This window comes from Spodoptera frugiperda, chromosome 24, assembly GCF_023101765.2.
Source record: "Spodoptera frugiperda isolate SF20-4 chromosome 24, AGI-APGP_CSIRO_Sfru_2.0, whole genome shotgun sequence".
Lineage (NCBI taxonomy): Eukaryota > Metazoa > Arthropoda > Insecta > Lepidoptera > Noctuidae > Spodoptera > Spodoptera frugiperda.
This window is the reverse complement of record NC_064235.1, coordinates 6,357,669-6,373,830: the sequence shown is the minus strand read 5'-3', so window position 1 is coordinate 6,373,830 and position 16,162 is coordinate 6,357,669. Positions and strand designations below refer to the sequence as shown.

Genomic DNA, 16,162 nt, shown 5'->3' with positions numbered 1-16,162 from the left:
GCTATTCTTCCGTCGCTGTATAGTTTAGCAGTTTCTAATTTGCTGATTACATACCTATGCGGATAAAATACCACCCCTGACTATAATCTACCCCTGTTCCAAATTTCATCTCGATCCCTTTAGCCGTTTTGACGTGATTGAGTAACAAATATACACACAAACTTTTACATATATAGTAAAAGCAAGAAAACATGAAAAGGGGAAAAAATAAAACAATTTAATTGTACACAAATCAATTTATTTTATGTCAACGTATAAAAATATAAAAAAAATAACTTAATATAATATAATCTATATATTGGAGATAGTGTGGGAGAGCTATGCTCTGGCATGAATGGGCCGGCACCACAACAATAAAACAACAAAATTTCGCGCACGTGCTTTAATATGATCAGCTATTAGCAGCGAGGCGCCCGCGTGCGTTATCGGAAGACTAGAAGTTATAAGGAAATGTTGTTTTGATATTGTGATAAAAATAAAACTAATAAGTATACAGAAAAAGTTTCTTTGGGAAAGTTGTTTGTAATCATGATTACAATCACGTGTTTAAATATCGTTCACTAAATACAAGTCACCCTATATTATAAAAATAGTCATATAATCATTATTAATACGATACTTTTATTCATAATAAGTACTGTATTTTCCTTGAGACTTGAAAATAATGTAAAAAGTTACTAAATATTAAGATATTTAAGATAAGTCAGTCATATATCATTTGAAGTAGTTCATAATATTGACATGCTTAAATCAAAATAACCTAGAGTGTTACCACACCAATCGATCGATAGTCCATCGATGCCATCGATCGAGGAAAGACGAAAGAAACTATCGATCGACGTCGACTAATCCATTCTATCATCGATCGATGGCATCTATCGTTTGATTGGTGTGGTAGATTCTATCGATCGACGTCGACTAATCCATTCTACCATTGATCGATGGCATAGATCGACGCTCGCTCGATTGGTGTGGTAACACCCTTGGGGGTTTAGGGATCTGAGGATTGGGAGGCTTGGGGTTCCAGAATGGGTGGGGAGGATTGGGCCTCTAGCACCTCACGCGGCGACACAGTACGTATACGTCGCTTCGTCGTTATCTGGGCCGGCCCAGTCAACACATTGCTTCGCCACGTCTCAGGGAAGCAAGCTTGCCGTTTCACTCTTACTGAATGCAAAAACTTCAATCTCTTAATTTTTGACGTCGCTCGTGTATAGTCCTTTATATAGTCCTCCGACATTTTTTCTTTTAGATTGCTTATGGTTGAAACGAAGTTTACAAGTTCATCTCTCATGGCACTACGCAAATGTTTTTTTACTTTTAAATACAATTCCTTGCTGAAATCATCAGGGTTGTAAGCGTGCACTCCCGTCCCCTGTGTCAACAGCAAATTAAATATCACTTCCTCACACTCATATACTTTGGCTTTTAAAACATTATCCGTTTTCAATCTGTAGCCAAAAATTTGACGGACGTTTTTGTCGCATTTTAAAAATACGACATTTAATATGAAATCCCATATGTTTCTTTGACTTTCCTCTTCTGTAGCAGATTTCAATAATTGACAAATATATTTAACTGCGAAATATTCGGTGAACGTCCTATGTATAAACGTTGGTATGTCGTCAATGATGCTATGCACCAATCCAGTCTTCTCCGTGCCAATTTTAATATTTTCTATAGTTTTCCTTATTTCAGATAATTCGTTTTCGTCAAATATTTTGTTGACGTCTCGATTGAAAACAGCATACGCGCCCAATTTGTAATGTTTCACGAAGAAGTCCTCACGAATTTCCTCATATATTGCCAAATTGTCGGGATTGTACAAATCGATTTTATTTTTCTCTTGAAATCTTATAGTTTTGAGTTTTGTTTCAATAAATTTGTCGTAAACTGTGAAAGCGTTTATGTCTAAATTCCATCTGTTTGGGATTATCCTGTCGTCATTTACTTGGTTTTGAAAATAATCGGCAGTTAGGTAAAGGTGTAAAGGAGTGTCAAAGCCTTCCATATAGATTACAGAATGTGTACAATCGTGAAAAATTTGGTTAAAAGTTTGTATCACATTTTCAGGACAAATGTTGAGCTCCTTCCTCAGATAGTATAAAAAATTGAAACAGACTTTCATAAATAAGATTTGATATTTTTCCCGTTTTCTAACAACGTCTGTCTTCACGTCTGTCTTATACGTTTTATAGTAATGTTTCGACATAAACTCCATGAAGCTACATAAGTTATTGCTCTGTTGTTTGTTCAGATTCCTCAATATAATTGTTGATTGCCAATATTTACACAGATATCCATCAAGTTCGCTTTCGTTGAAATCTTCCACTTCATAAGCTTTCCCAAATTCTTGTTCCAATCTTGACATGATTTTCTCGTAAAACCTACTCGTGATCCACATTTTATGTTTATTTGTGTAATTCCGTACAACTTTTAATAAACACAGAACTTCTTCTGTGTAAAGCGGACATATCTCATCGAAACCATCGAATAAAAAGATAAGTTCCTTCCTATTAAAGTAGTCTAGGAACATTTTTATTTCAAACACTGTCCAGGGATTGTCTATACGACATGATTTTAGTTGTACTTCACCTTCCGATTCTTCTAAATCGAATTCTAAGTCACTCTTTTTGTCCCTTCCAACAATAATTGGACACAAAAACTTCAAAGTTTCTAAAATATCAATGTCCACTTTGTTTTCTTGCCATTTATTGAATTTTTCACAATGATCCAGCAAATTGACTCGGACAATCCAAATTTTTGGGTTTGACTCTTTAGTTTTAATAGATAAGTTGGTCAGTAAGGTTGATTTTCCCATGCCTGGCTTTGCTGACAACAGGACAATATTAGACAAATCATTCAGATTGGAAAATTCCACGATATCTTTATGTACAAAATATTTGGGCTGTTTCCCGACTGCTGGCACATAGTTAGGCGGTTGATACGGGTGCACCCGGCACACTCTTCTATCCACATAAAGATGTTTAACTTTCTCATAATTTACATTCGTAACTGAGTTACTAAAACATCTTGTTTCGTTATTAATAAAGTCGTTTAAAACAACTCCTTCGACGGTTTGCATCGATTCCTTGTCAACGATTGTGTCTAATGTCACTTCGACATCTTGAAAATTTACTTTTGCTTGTAAAACAGTTTTCTGTGACTTCTCACTCATGTCTGCAAGACTACATCTGTCGTCTCTTATTTCTTTTATATCTTTAAAATATATCTGGACCGTGTCTAGCACAGCTGTATTTGTGACGATAATTATCCGTTTTTCATTCAAAATATTTGAAATATTTTCTAATCTTTTATTTGAGTTTCTTTGTATGTTGTCGCACGCTAATATTATAATTTTATTTTGTTCTATTTTAGTTAGTTCTGCAATAAGTGTAGCGTAGTCTTTCGTTTGAAGTAGATCTTCTAAATCCATGACAATGTGTTTGGATTTGTTTAAAGACTGCATCAGTTTCACTACTGTCAAAGGAATATTTTCTGTTACGAAAATGACGTTTGTTGATTGCTCTGTTAGATTCAATGATTTCACCGCGTGATCATTGAAAGTTATATCAACAATGTTCCCCATTTTCATCGCGTACATTTTACTAATTATTGATAAAAGGGGTTTGTCGACGATCAACTTTAAGGCTTCTTCGTAATGCGAACTCTCTTTCGTGAGATACTCGGCCTCCTTCAACATCCACCATTGTTGTATTTGATCGTGGTATTGTAAGAAAATGGCGTCGGCTGTCACTTTGATGCTGTCAACGCTTAGGCATTGGTGATCTTCAATTTCGTCTTTTAAATGTTTCTCGACGCCTCTCTCGTCAGCTTGGTTTGTGTAAAACAGAAGTCTGTTCAAGAAATCTTTCGCCACCTTTTCATCGTCTCCACTTCTTTTGAACGAGAGCTTCGGGAATCTTTTGACATTTACGTTGAATTTATATTCATGTAAATTGGGAGTCTTCCTCTTCAGTTTTATGAACAGCCTTTTGGCAGTGTCTTGTAGTGATTCCCAATTATCTGTGAATTTTAAAAGTTGCGTATCTTCGTCTAGAACCAAAATGTTCCCGACCATGCCTGCGATGCCTCCAGTGAGCTTTAGAAAATCTTCTCCCAGAGACTCATCAATAGCAACAACTTTATCGTCACTTGATTTACTCATCAGTTCATACAGTTTCATTTTCAAATGATCTAATCTTTCTTCCGCTATACTTTCTTTTAAGTCTTTGTTTCCGAAAGCGGTTGAGACTTTAAACTCTCGTTTCATTAATATTGTCTTTGCAGTTACATTTATAGCATCGTCCACTACCGATTGAGGCAGTTCTATTTTATCTAAAACTTGTTTCTCCTCATCTGGTGCGTTACTGTTAATGAATTGAAATTTCCGATTTGTATACAAAAGAACTGTATTTATTAACGTACCTAGTGCAATCTTATTATATGGATCATTGAAAAATATTGCCAATGAGTCTTCCAGTTCATTTTTACCTAAATTTCTTCCTTTCAATACTTCAGCATATAGATGTCGTTTAAATAATACGAGAGAATCTTCTTCTGATTCAAAGAATTCTTGTTGGAATGTCGCCAGTCTGTACGCATCGTCGTCTTCACCCATAATCTCAGAAATGTCCAATACTTTATGTGTGAGAGCCACGTGGTATCGTCGTAGGATATTATCTGTCGTTGGCATCACAGAATCAGTGTTTTTATCCAGATATATACCAATAGTTGTCGCGAGAGCTGAAATATCATCTTCTATTAAATCTATCTTCTCCAAAGAAAGCACTGGAGATGTTTCAACATCTAAAATAAATTTAAAATCTTGTAAATTTGGTATTGCGGATTGTAGTTCGGAAAACAGTTGTTTCTCAACGTCACCTAGTGTGTCGGTATTGTCTGGGAATTTCATGTATTCACTATTTTGGTCTGCTATTAAAATATTCCCCACAATACTAGCTAAATTGATATTGATTTTCGAAAATTCTTTTTCCACATTTTTGTCTATTGTGACTATATTTCCCGGTGCGGATTGTAATAACATTTCCACCATTTTGTTTTTGACTTTCACAAGTATGCTGTCGGGTGTGAAATCGTCATTAGTATCTTCACTCCCTCTCACTGTGAGATCTTTGTTGCCGAATGCCACTGGAACTTTAATTTCCTGTGGTCTCAGTATTTCTTCCGCGGCTTTGGAAATGGCCTCATATACGTCCGCCCGAAGGACTTTTACCTTTTCTAATCTATGTCTTAAATCTTCACTCATAGATTCGTCTTTAAATTCTAGTTTTCCATTTTTATTGTTTAGTGTCACAACACTGTATATAAGTTTTGCTAATATTTCCTTGTCTAAAGGTTCCACAAACAGTCTTGCTAACATTTCATTCCTAGTAACATCATCAAGTTTTCTTTTCTCTAAAATTTCTTTATAAAGCGTGTCTCTGAATAATTTCATAAATTCATCATCGCTTGTGTAGAACTCACTACGAAAACGAGCGATTCTGTGTTCACTGTCTTCGTTTTTATTCCGAATCTCGCTTATAAGGAAGAACTTCTTCGCCAGAATCACGTGGTAAATGAGTATCAGATCGTTGTTCATTGACAACACAGTATTGTCGTCTTTATTTACAAATTCTGCAAATACAGTAGCCAGCTCGACTAGCTGTTCCTTCATGACTATTTCACATAGGAATTCTATATCTGTTTCTTTGTGATTCGGCTGGACGGCATCGTTCCCTGTAGCTATTAAACTGTTGAGTTTATGAGCAACTTCTGTGTTAAATCGTACATTATCGCGATCTTTTTTAGCTGTTGTATACATAATGAAATAAGTGTCAATGTCTTGAAATGTTCCCTTAAAGAAGACGTCTTTGGTGTCTTGTTTGAAGGAACGTTTGATGGTGAGGTAGCTGGCAAACCATTCAGCTAAATCATTTTTGCTGTTTAGTGTCAAAACTGTTTTGCCATCTTCTTTGTGTGTAGTTTGAATGAAAATGGCGATTTGTTTATTATGTTTAGCAATTTTTGCTTCAGCTCTGAAGCATATATCGGCAAATGTGCCTATGTCTGCCATGTTGGTCGCTAGATAACAATCTTTGAGGCTGTTGTCGAACTTTGCTCTGAAGTTAATCAGGCTGATTAGTTTTGTTACGTAAAGCTGGCCTTTAATGGCGGATGTTCCGTCTCTCTTCTTGTACATTTTGGCAGTTTTCTTATCCTTATAACCAATACCAACTTAAGCTTTTGCTTAGCTATTGTCACCGACGGTTAGGTCGGAGTATCTACAACATTTTTGTTAACCGTTTTTTATTTATTTTTTCAGGACAAAAATCATCCAACGACTTCTCCCGCCGTGGGCAACGCGAAGGGGAGTGTAATACTCTTACTGGTTAAAAACCACCCCGTTCCTACTCCTGCTTTTCGAGCCGGAGCCCCGGTAAACCTGCTAAGTAGTCTGCAGCTCCCTAACTCCTTGGACTCCTTGCCGGAATCTGTGTTTCCTGATGGGTATAACCTAGGTGGCTTCAAAGCCCGAGTGAATAGGTTGCTTATGGGCAGACGTGCTCCATCGTAGGTCGCATCATCACTTACCATCAGGCGAGATAGCGGCCAAACGTTGACACATTATATATAAAAAAAAGTCTTTCTGAGCCTTGAGCCGTCAGTTTAGCGTGGGTGACATGGCAATCCTCCTTTTATGAGGTTTTAAATCACCAGTGCACGTGATGGAATGATGATGATCAAAGCTGTATTGTTCCTAAGACAAACTGTGCAAGACTGCCTCGTTGGCCGAGTGGTTGCAAGTGCGACTGCCGAACAAGGGGTCTCGGGTTCGATTCCTGGGTCGGGCGAAGTATTACTGAGTTTTTTTCAGTTTTTCGAATATTTCTCAGTGGTAGCACGGAGTCTGGAAATGTGCCCGGTATATGGCAATAGGTTCACCACATGGGACTTACAACATAAATTGTAAAAAGTGGGTGTACACAGTGGCATTACGTGCCATAATGTGCGCCTCTGCCTACCTCTTCGGGGATTAAAGGCGATATGTATGTAAAAACTGTGCAAGTGCTTAAGGCGTCAGGTTATTGAGGAGTGCCGTGATGCTGAGAGACGCGTGTGCCCGAAGAGTGATGGTGGTCCCAAGAAAGTTAGGGGTTTGGTTAGGGCGTTTTTTAGGTTAATCCTCCCCTGCCGTAATGTGCACCTCTGCCTACCCCTTCGGGGATAAACAGGCGTGACGTTGTGTAATCCTCCCCTGTTGTTAATCCAATACTACCTGTCCTGGTGAACTTCGTATCGCCTCGAAAGCAGTGGATCAGTTGAAGAAATTAATATTTGTTCATTTTCCTCATGTCCAGTCCATTGGAATTCTGCAAACAAAGGTATTCAAAGTCAAAGTCAAAATTATTTATTTCAAATAGACCTAGAAGATAAGTCAAAGTCAAAGTCAAAATTATGTATTTCAATTAGACCAGGAAGGCACTTTTGAACATCAAAGCAAATATAATAATATTAATAACGTCAGTCTGTCGGTCAGTCCTCTAGTGAAGCTATTTGCTCGTTCCAAAGTGTAGATTCCTATGGAGTAGAACGAGCAAGAAACTCCATAGGTTACTCTTTTCCAATCAGATTTACAATACAATTCATGGTTACATTGTTTCGATTGCTTCAACTATGTGAGAACAATGTAAAACTAATATTTAGTCAAAGTGATAGAAAAAGAAAATAACCCTGAGGACAACAATCTTAATGCAGTCTGGAGCTGACCAGAATAACTGATAGAATAGTTTTGACATGGTTGAGTAACAAACAGAGACTGGCACAATGGTAGAGTGGTCGCAAATGCTACTGCCGGACAATGGGTCCCGGGTTCGATTCTCGGGTAAAATATTAGGTACTGGGCTTTTATCGTAATGCAAAAATGATAATTTATTATTTGCGAAATACGTTTTTAGTATTTTATATTATGGAAAATCAAAGAATAACTGGGCTTTTTTAGATTTTTCGAAAATTTCTCACTTAGTAGTACGGAGTCTGGAATTGTGCCCAGTATATGGCAATAGGCTCACCCCCTATTACATGGGACGTATAACACAAATAGTAAAAAAAGTGGGTGTACATTGTATAGTGGCATTACGTGCCGTAACGTGCGCTACCTACCCCTTCGGGGATAAAAGGCGTGAAGTTGCATTATTGATTAACAAACATACACACAGACTTAATAATAATATTTACTTGCATTTATAATAATAAGTACCTAAGATTAGATAGTACACAAGACCACTTCGATACTAGATTATTTATAACCAGTTTATTAAGATCTCGCTTTGCACGAACTTTTCGCACATTTGACGGCCAATTTATACTGGTTTTAGTTTGTAATATTGTTTACTCACGTAATCTACTAAACTACTGCACCGTATTCAATAAAATTCTGTTATCGGGTTCATTTTTGAAACACATACCGGTAAACGAGCGGACCTATCACCTGATGGTAAGCAATCGCCGCCGCCCATGGACACTTGAAACACCAGAGGCGTTACAAGTGCGTTGCCCGGCTTTTTGGGGGTTAGGAATTTAAGGGTTGTTGTTCGGGAATCGGGGATCCTCCGGTAATCTCACTCACACAACGAAACACAACGCAAGCGTTCTTTGACGTCGGTTTTCTGTGAGACAGTGGTATCACTTCAGTCGAGCCGCACTTAAATTTATCAGTTCATTATTATCAGAACAATGTTTATATTGAAGTAACATTTAACTTATTAATCAGAATATCTTACTTAGGTAGTATTACAAATGCGAAATTTTATGTTTGTATGTTTGTTACACAATCACGTCAAAACGGCTAAAGGGATCGGGACGAAATTTGGCACAGAGGTAGATTATAGTCTGGAATAACACGTAGGCTTCATTTTAATTCGGAGTTGCGGACTACCTAGCGGGTTTACCGGGGCTCCGGCTCGAAAAGCAGGAGTAGTAACGGGGTGGTTTTTAGTCAGTAAGAGCCTGACACTCCCTCTTGCTTCGTCCTAGGTGAGAGAAGACAATGGATGATTTTACCCCATATAAAAGGCTTCACTTTAACCCACGGGAAAGTGGCCAAAACTGCTGGTAGAAGCTTGTAGGAAAATAAATAACACTTTTTTTAAGGGCGGAACATCATCCAATTACTTCTCCTGTCTTGGGCGAGGCGAGAGGGAGTGTCAGACTCTTACTGACTAAAAACCACCCCGTTCCTACTCCTGCTTTTCGAGCCGGAGCCCCGGTAAACCCGCTAAGTAGTCCGCAGCTCAGGAAATAAATAACATAATATAACAAATTACAATTCACAGACTATTTATAACTTTAATAGATAAGCGTAGGTATTACTCACCGATATATTTTGTCTTGTAATATAATACAATGTTACATTTTGACAGGATTAACAATTGACCAATTAAATTAACTGAAGTTCTTTATAATAACGATAACATAGCAACTTTAGTAATTATATTTATCAATGTATTGTTATTCTATTTTATTGGTTATGTTTACTTTATATTCTGAAGGTCGGCCAACTTTGTTTTGCATTAGTGTTGCCAATTTCTTTATTCATTTGTTACAATGCTGTGTTGCCAAGAATTATAAAATTTTTGCATTAGTGTTGCCAATTTATGTATACATTAGTTACATCCTGTGTTGTCAAGAATTATAAAATAAAAGTATCGGTAAAGTCAAAGTCAATAGCAATTATTCCAATTTTATTAAAATATAATTAGGTAGTTTTGAAACGTCAACAAATAAATAGTCTGTCAGTCTGTCTATTAGTGAAGCTCGTTCCAAATTGTTGCTTCGAATGGAGAAGAACGAGAAAGAAATTCCATTCGTTAATCTTTTAAAAATGTTATGTTTTTACAATCTCACAGTTAGATAATTTAAATGTGGGAGAGCCATACTTCGGCATGAATGAGCCGGCTCGACCGGAGTGATACCACGGTCTCACCGAAAACAGACGTGAAATAACGCTTGCGTTGTGTTTCGTTGTGTAAGTGAAGTTACCGGAGGCTCGATTCCTCCCTTTCCAATGTTCCCAATCTCCGTTTCCCCAACAACCTTTAAATTCCTAACCCCCCCAAATGCCGGCAACGACCTTGTAATGCCTCTGGTGTTTCAAGTGTCCATGGGCGGCGGCGATTGCTTATCATCAGAGCATACGTCTGCTCGTTTCCACAAAAAAAACCATTTGTGTTAGTTTAATTTAAAGAAATAAAAATAAATTCTCCTTGTAAAAGGTGGCGTACCTATTGCCATATATCGGAGATAGATCCAGACTCCGTACTACTACTTAACTGAGAAATTTTAAAAAACCAAAAGTTGAATAAATGTCTAGAAAAAAAAATCTGTGTTTTTTTTTCTTTGTTCCGTTTCTAATTACCGTCACCGTTGATATATTTTATATTCCGTTTATGGAATGAAATATATTTTCACAAAATTTATTTTACCTTTAAATGATAAATGATAAATGATATTTATTTCTGTAAATAGGTCATAAAATAACACTTTTACACGTCAATATTTCAAATAGCTAGATGAGGCCGGCATTTCCTATCTGACTACTCTGAGAAGAAATGCCGAAACAAACTCAGAGGTCACAGTCTCTTTTAAAGTCCAGACAATGAAATAGAGGATAATGTGAGAGAACCGTGCAAGTTGGTTCTGTAGTGGTCTTTAGAGGAAAGAACCACAACAGTATGAGCGGACCTGTTCAGATGGCCGTACGCATGTGTCAGTTTACAATCAGCTCAGCTAACGGCTGTTGCTGAATGATCCGACGAACAATACCAACCAAAAGAACATTTGGGTAGGTCTCGTAAATGCTCACACTGTCAGAATATAATTAACTAAAAGTGAAATAACTAAGCAAACTCTCACACGGTCCTCAGACTAACAATTTTAAAAATAATATGATAAAAATAAAAAATATCGAATGATATTAATGTATATCATGTCAAATTGTATAAAAATGTAACTTGTGTTACAAACATGTCAACATGACCTGTGTGGACATTATAACGGCTCACTCCCAAGCCTGACTATCATCTAAGTAGTCTTTAATTTTATAAAAAGCTTTACTATACAGTTTTTCTTTAATAACATTTTTAAATTTATTCAGGCTCAAACTTTGAATATCGCTGGGAATTTTATTGTAAAAGCGTATACATTGACATCTGAACGAACCACTTATTTTCTTAAGTCTAGTAGTGGGAACTATATATTTGTTTTTACTTCTAGTGTTTATATTATGTATATCACAATACTTTTTGAATAAATTAATGTTTTTGTGAGCATACACTACATTTTCATAAATGTATTGAGAGGGAACAGTCAATATATTAATTTCTTTAAATAGTTCCCTAAGAGAGTGCCTCGGACTAAGATTATAAATTGATCGAATGGCTCTTTTCTGCAGCACAAAGACAGACTGAATGTCAGCAGCATTTCCCCACAGGAGAATACCATATGACATGATACTATGAAAATAACTAAAGTATACTAATCGCGCTGTATTTACATCGGTCAAATTTCTAATTTTTTTAACGGCATATGCTGCAGAGCTGAGCCTTTTCGATAACTTATCTACGTGTGGAGCCCACTGTAGCTTAGCGTCCAGGGTTATACCTAAAAAGACAGTTGAATCTACAGGGTCCAACTCCTCGCCCTTGATTAGCACGCTGGTTTTCACATGTCTAACATTTGGTGTTGTGAATCTAATGCATTTAGTTTTTGATTCATTAAGTAACAAATTATTGGCACCAAACCAGCGAACTATTTTTGAGAGAGCACTATTTACATGATCACTGACTAATTGTCCACGTTTGAGTTTAAACAATAAAGATGTATCATCAGCAAACAGTACTATCCCATGGTTATCCTTCACAAGGTAAGGTAAATCATTAATATAAATAAGAAAGAGAAACGGGCCGAGAATTGACCCCTGCGGAACACCCATCCTAACAATAGACCCGGAGGAAACTTTTCCGTTAATGTCGACTCTCTGAATCCTATTACTCAAGTATGAGTTAAGAAGATCCAGAGAGCTGCCCCGTATTCCATAATGGGATAGCTTCCTGATCAGTGTTTCATGAGGGACACAATCGAACGCCTTGGATAAGTCACAAAAAATACCCAATGCGTCGGCCGAGTCCTCCCATGCATCATAAATGTGATTAAGAAGTTCAACACCGGCATCAGTTGTTGAACGACCCCTTGTAAAACCAAACTGATTTCCATGTAATAATTTATTTCTATTAAAGAATCTTTGCAACTGATGTAGAATAATTTTTTCAAAAATTTTACTGAATGTAGGTAGTACTGAAATAGGTCTAAAGTTAGTGGGGTCAGAAGTACTACCCGATTTAAATAACGGAGTTATTTTACTATTCTTCATGAGATCAGGAAACACACCACGATCGACACAGTTATTAAAGATTAGAGCTAATACGGGTGCTACAATATCTATTACAGAGCCGGTAATGTACACAGAATTACCCCACAGATCTGCAGTCTTTTTCTTGTTCAAGGTATGGAACGTTTTGACTATATCTGTATAATCTATGTGTTCGAAAGAGAAGCCTAAATTGCAAGCTGCAACATTTTCTTTTAGTAAAGATTCTGCAACTGTGGGAGATGAGTTCAAAGACTTAGTAGTGGAAACAGGAACGTCCGAAAAGAAGTTTTCAAATGCAGCTGCGACTTCTGCATCCGATTTAATTACATTATTATCAATTATAAGACTAAATTCACTACTCTTCTCTTTAGACCTCCCTGTTTCACTGTTAATAATACTCCAGGTCGCTTTAATTACATTGTCACTGTTTTTTATTTTAGAGCTCAAGTATAACGATTTTGCAATTGAGCAAACTTTTTTAAATAATTTAGAATATTTCTTTACATATTCACTAAATTCAGTTGTATTAATATATGTCCTCTCGTTATAAAGCTCATATAGGCGTTTCCTACTCTTATAGATACCAGTAGTTGCCCATTGATTGAAAGACGCATTGCCATGAGCTGGTATGGTTTTAGGTGTGAAGGTGGACTTAAACTCGGTATGGTAAATGTTAAAAAATTCATCACACAAGTTATTAGAATTTTTATTCCTTAATAATAAAGGTATTTTGTCAGTGAGTTTAGATTTGAAAGTTTCAATGCGTCTTTCAGTCTTTGGGTTAACAATAATATGTGGTTTCGACACTTTATTTACTTTATTTGTTATTGAAATTAATTGTCCACAATGATCTGAATCAAGCAATGATATAATTTGTTTATTAGTTGGTACAATATCAGTATAAATATTATCTAGGCAAGTGGCACTAGTAGGAGTTATCCTAGTGGGCTCCAGAAACAGGTTCGTGAGGTTAAATGAGGCAAATAAACTTACAATTTTTGTACTTAAACTAGAATTTTCTAACAAATTTACATTAAAATCGCCACAAGTAATAATGAATTTATTTGAACTACTGAGTTTATTTAACACTTCATCTAATACTGTTTCAAAACAGTCATACAAACCAGTAGGTGGTCTATACACACTTAAAACAATAAACCGCTCTAATTCCACACAGGCTATTTCAACAGTACGTTCAACAGAGTAACTAACTATATCCTTGCGTTCTTTAAATTTAAGTTTATTATTTAGTAAAATTAGTGAACCACCATGTATAGCGTTCTCCCTGCTGAACGAGCTACCAATCTGATGATTACCAAAATTGAACATTAGCTGATGTGATTTCAGCCAATGCTCAGTAATACACAAAATGTCAACATTATTACAGTTTAAAAATAATTCTATTTCTAATTCTTTACTCATAAATCCTTGAATATTTTGGTGTACCAGATTGATATTACTGTTAAATATGCAAGAGGATGTCTCCATTGTCTTGCGTTTTAATTTAAATTATTACAGATATCAACATTTAATGTTACATTATTAAAGTCAATACTAGAAGGTTGCTCAATAGGAGCAACCTGTTTAGCCAAGTTCTTGGCTGTTATTTTAATAAAATATGATAGCGACACTGCTATTCGTCTTAAATAATAACGAGAAAGATAGTACCTATCTTTCGTCATATATACATTTTTACCAACGTAATTGTTGGTATCAATAATATTAATATTAATATTTGAATTATTGCATAACTGATACATTGCAATATTAAGTTTATATCTAAGGTTGTTTTCTTCCTGTGGCAAGCTATTACTGTAAGGCAATGTAAACAAAATTATCTGCTTTAATTTAAGTTCTGTAATTGAACTATGAAATTTGGATAAACTATTTTTATTTAAACTACCTCTATTACCACAAATAATAATGAGGGTAGAATCTTTGTCAAAATTGTAATTAATAATTTTCTCAGAAAAAAGTAAAAGTACAGCCGGGCATACAGTGATTTATTATTGTTTGTCCTGGGTAACTATTTGTCAATAAAGAACCTAAGTTCTTTCCAATCTCATCACTGAAGATTACAACACTGTTATTACAACTATTATTACTGTTACATTGGGTAGGAAACACTAAACTGGCACCATGAGGCAAGGTGGTATCACACGTTGGCACAGTACAAGCAGGCAGCACATTACTAGAATCACATTTTTCACATGGGTTTTCCTGTGACTGTGACCGCACTAACTCATCCATAGCCAACATGTATTCCCTCATTTGTTTTTCTGATGCACTGTATTTGTTGGTCATTGTGTGCAACTTGGCTGTTAAGTGGTCTATTTCTAGTTGTAAGTTCTGTGTGTCAGTTTCATATTTCCTATTCCTTTGATTTAATTTGTTAGAATAAATATTTAGTTGATTTAAAAGCCGGAACCGTTCTTTGTTTAATTTTACATTTTTTATGAAAAACTTTTGTCTTTTCACCAATCTGTTAGTCTTTGTTATGAATTTATTTATTTTAATATACTTCTTTAGTTTTTTGTTACTGTAACAAAGAGTTCTTGAGGAATGACATGAATCACTTTCACAAGTTAAGTCTATAGTCAATGGATTCATGTCTATATGTTGTGATTGAGAAGCACGGGCTGACACCAATTCGCTGAATAGACTGTTATTCAGACTGGCCGTGATGTTGTGGTTAATCATTTCAAGGTGGCTAATTTGATTATTGGCCTCATGTAGCTGATGTTCTAGAAGAGCTTTGTCATTTAAATTTTGTTCGTACTCACTGCTACACTGACTGAATCCGTCCACAACAAATTGGAGCCTATCCCGAGCCTCAATGGCTTCAGTGTGTTGAGTATGTAACTGAGCCATTTCTCATTTCAGTTTCTTATTACAATTTAAAACGTCTAAGAATTCCTTCTCATTGTCATCTCTTTCCTTCAACAGTTGATCACACAACTCCTTTGAAGCCTTTAGTTCGCTCAAAGCCAGGTTGAGTTTTGACTCCTCTTGGCGAGCATGGGCTTTGCGAGTTAGAATCATATTGAAAGTTAGAGAAGGAGACAGAGAAGGAGACTTTGGCAACACATTACATGTGAAGTGCACAGAAATTGGCAACTCTAATTGGTCAAAAACTAGTTGGCCGACCTTGACTATATTGAGAATATGTTTATAAACGTAATGTCTGTGTTGTGTTAATCTAATGACATCACAATAAACATTATGTGTGTCTATTTTTAGTATTCTACCTCATATATTTGGAAAGTTCCATACAAACTCTTTTTTAAGCTTTTTTTAAGAGAGAGCGGAGGTCGCTTTCAATACGAGCAAACATGATAGCCCGCAGGTTTGCTAGGTGTTCAAGGGAGGTAAAAGTCACGCTATTTAGAGCGTATTGTACATCCCTATACACTTGCAGTCTGTGGGCTCGTTATACAAAAAAGTGCTATAGTGACCTCCGCGTTCTCTACAATAATGCGTTTAGGATTGTGGTGGGGCTGCCTCGTTTCTGCAGCGCCTCGGGCATGTTCGCGCAGGAGCGCACCGCCTGTTTTTATACATCTATGCGCAGGCGAAGTATGTCTCTGGTGCGCAGAGTGCGGGCCAGCTCCAACACAGTCCTGGCGATGATTGCTGACAGACTGGACTGCGCCTACATGCTGCATTGCTGCAGCAGGCATGTTCAGCCAAAGCCATTTTGCAGGCGTTATTAGTCTTTATTTATTTTATTTA

General features: G+C 36.4%; 1 protein-coding gene across 1 annotated transcript; it reads right to left on the bottom strand.

Moving 5' to 3' along the window:
* Positions 1-222: 222 nt before the first annotated feature.
* Positions 223-9,841, bottom strand: LOC118278558 (uncharacterized). The gene is made up of 2 exons (XM_050703846.1): positions 9,377-9,841; positions 223-7,373 (listed from the first exon to the last, which is right to left on the bottom strand). Exon 2 carries the CDS (start codon positions 6,200-6,202, stop codon positions 992-994), a length of 5,211 nt encoding a protein of 1,736 aa, XP_050559803.1. The 5' UTR covers positions 6,203-7,373; positions 9,377-9,841; the 3' UTR covers positions 223-991.
* Between the last annotated feature and the right edge of the window lie 6,321 nt (positions 9,842-16,162).

What these genes read in the sequence shown, in the direction of transcription:
- LOC118278558 (XM_050703846.1), bottom strand. Translation starts at nt 6,202, where the DNA reads ATGTACAAGAAGAGAGACGGAACATCCGCCATTAAAGGCCAGCTTTAC.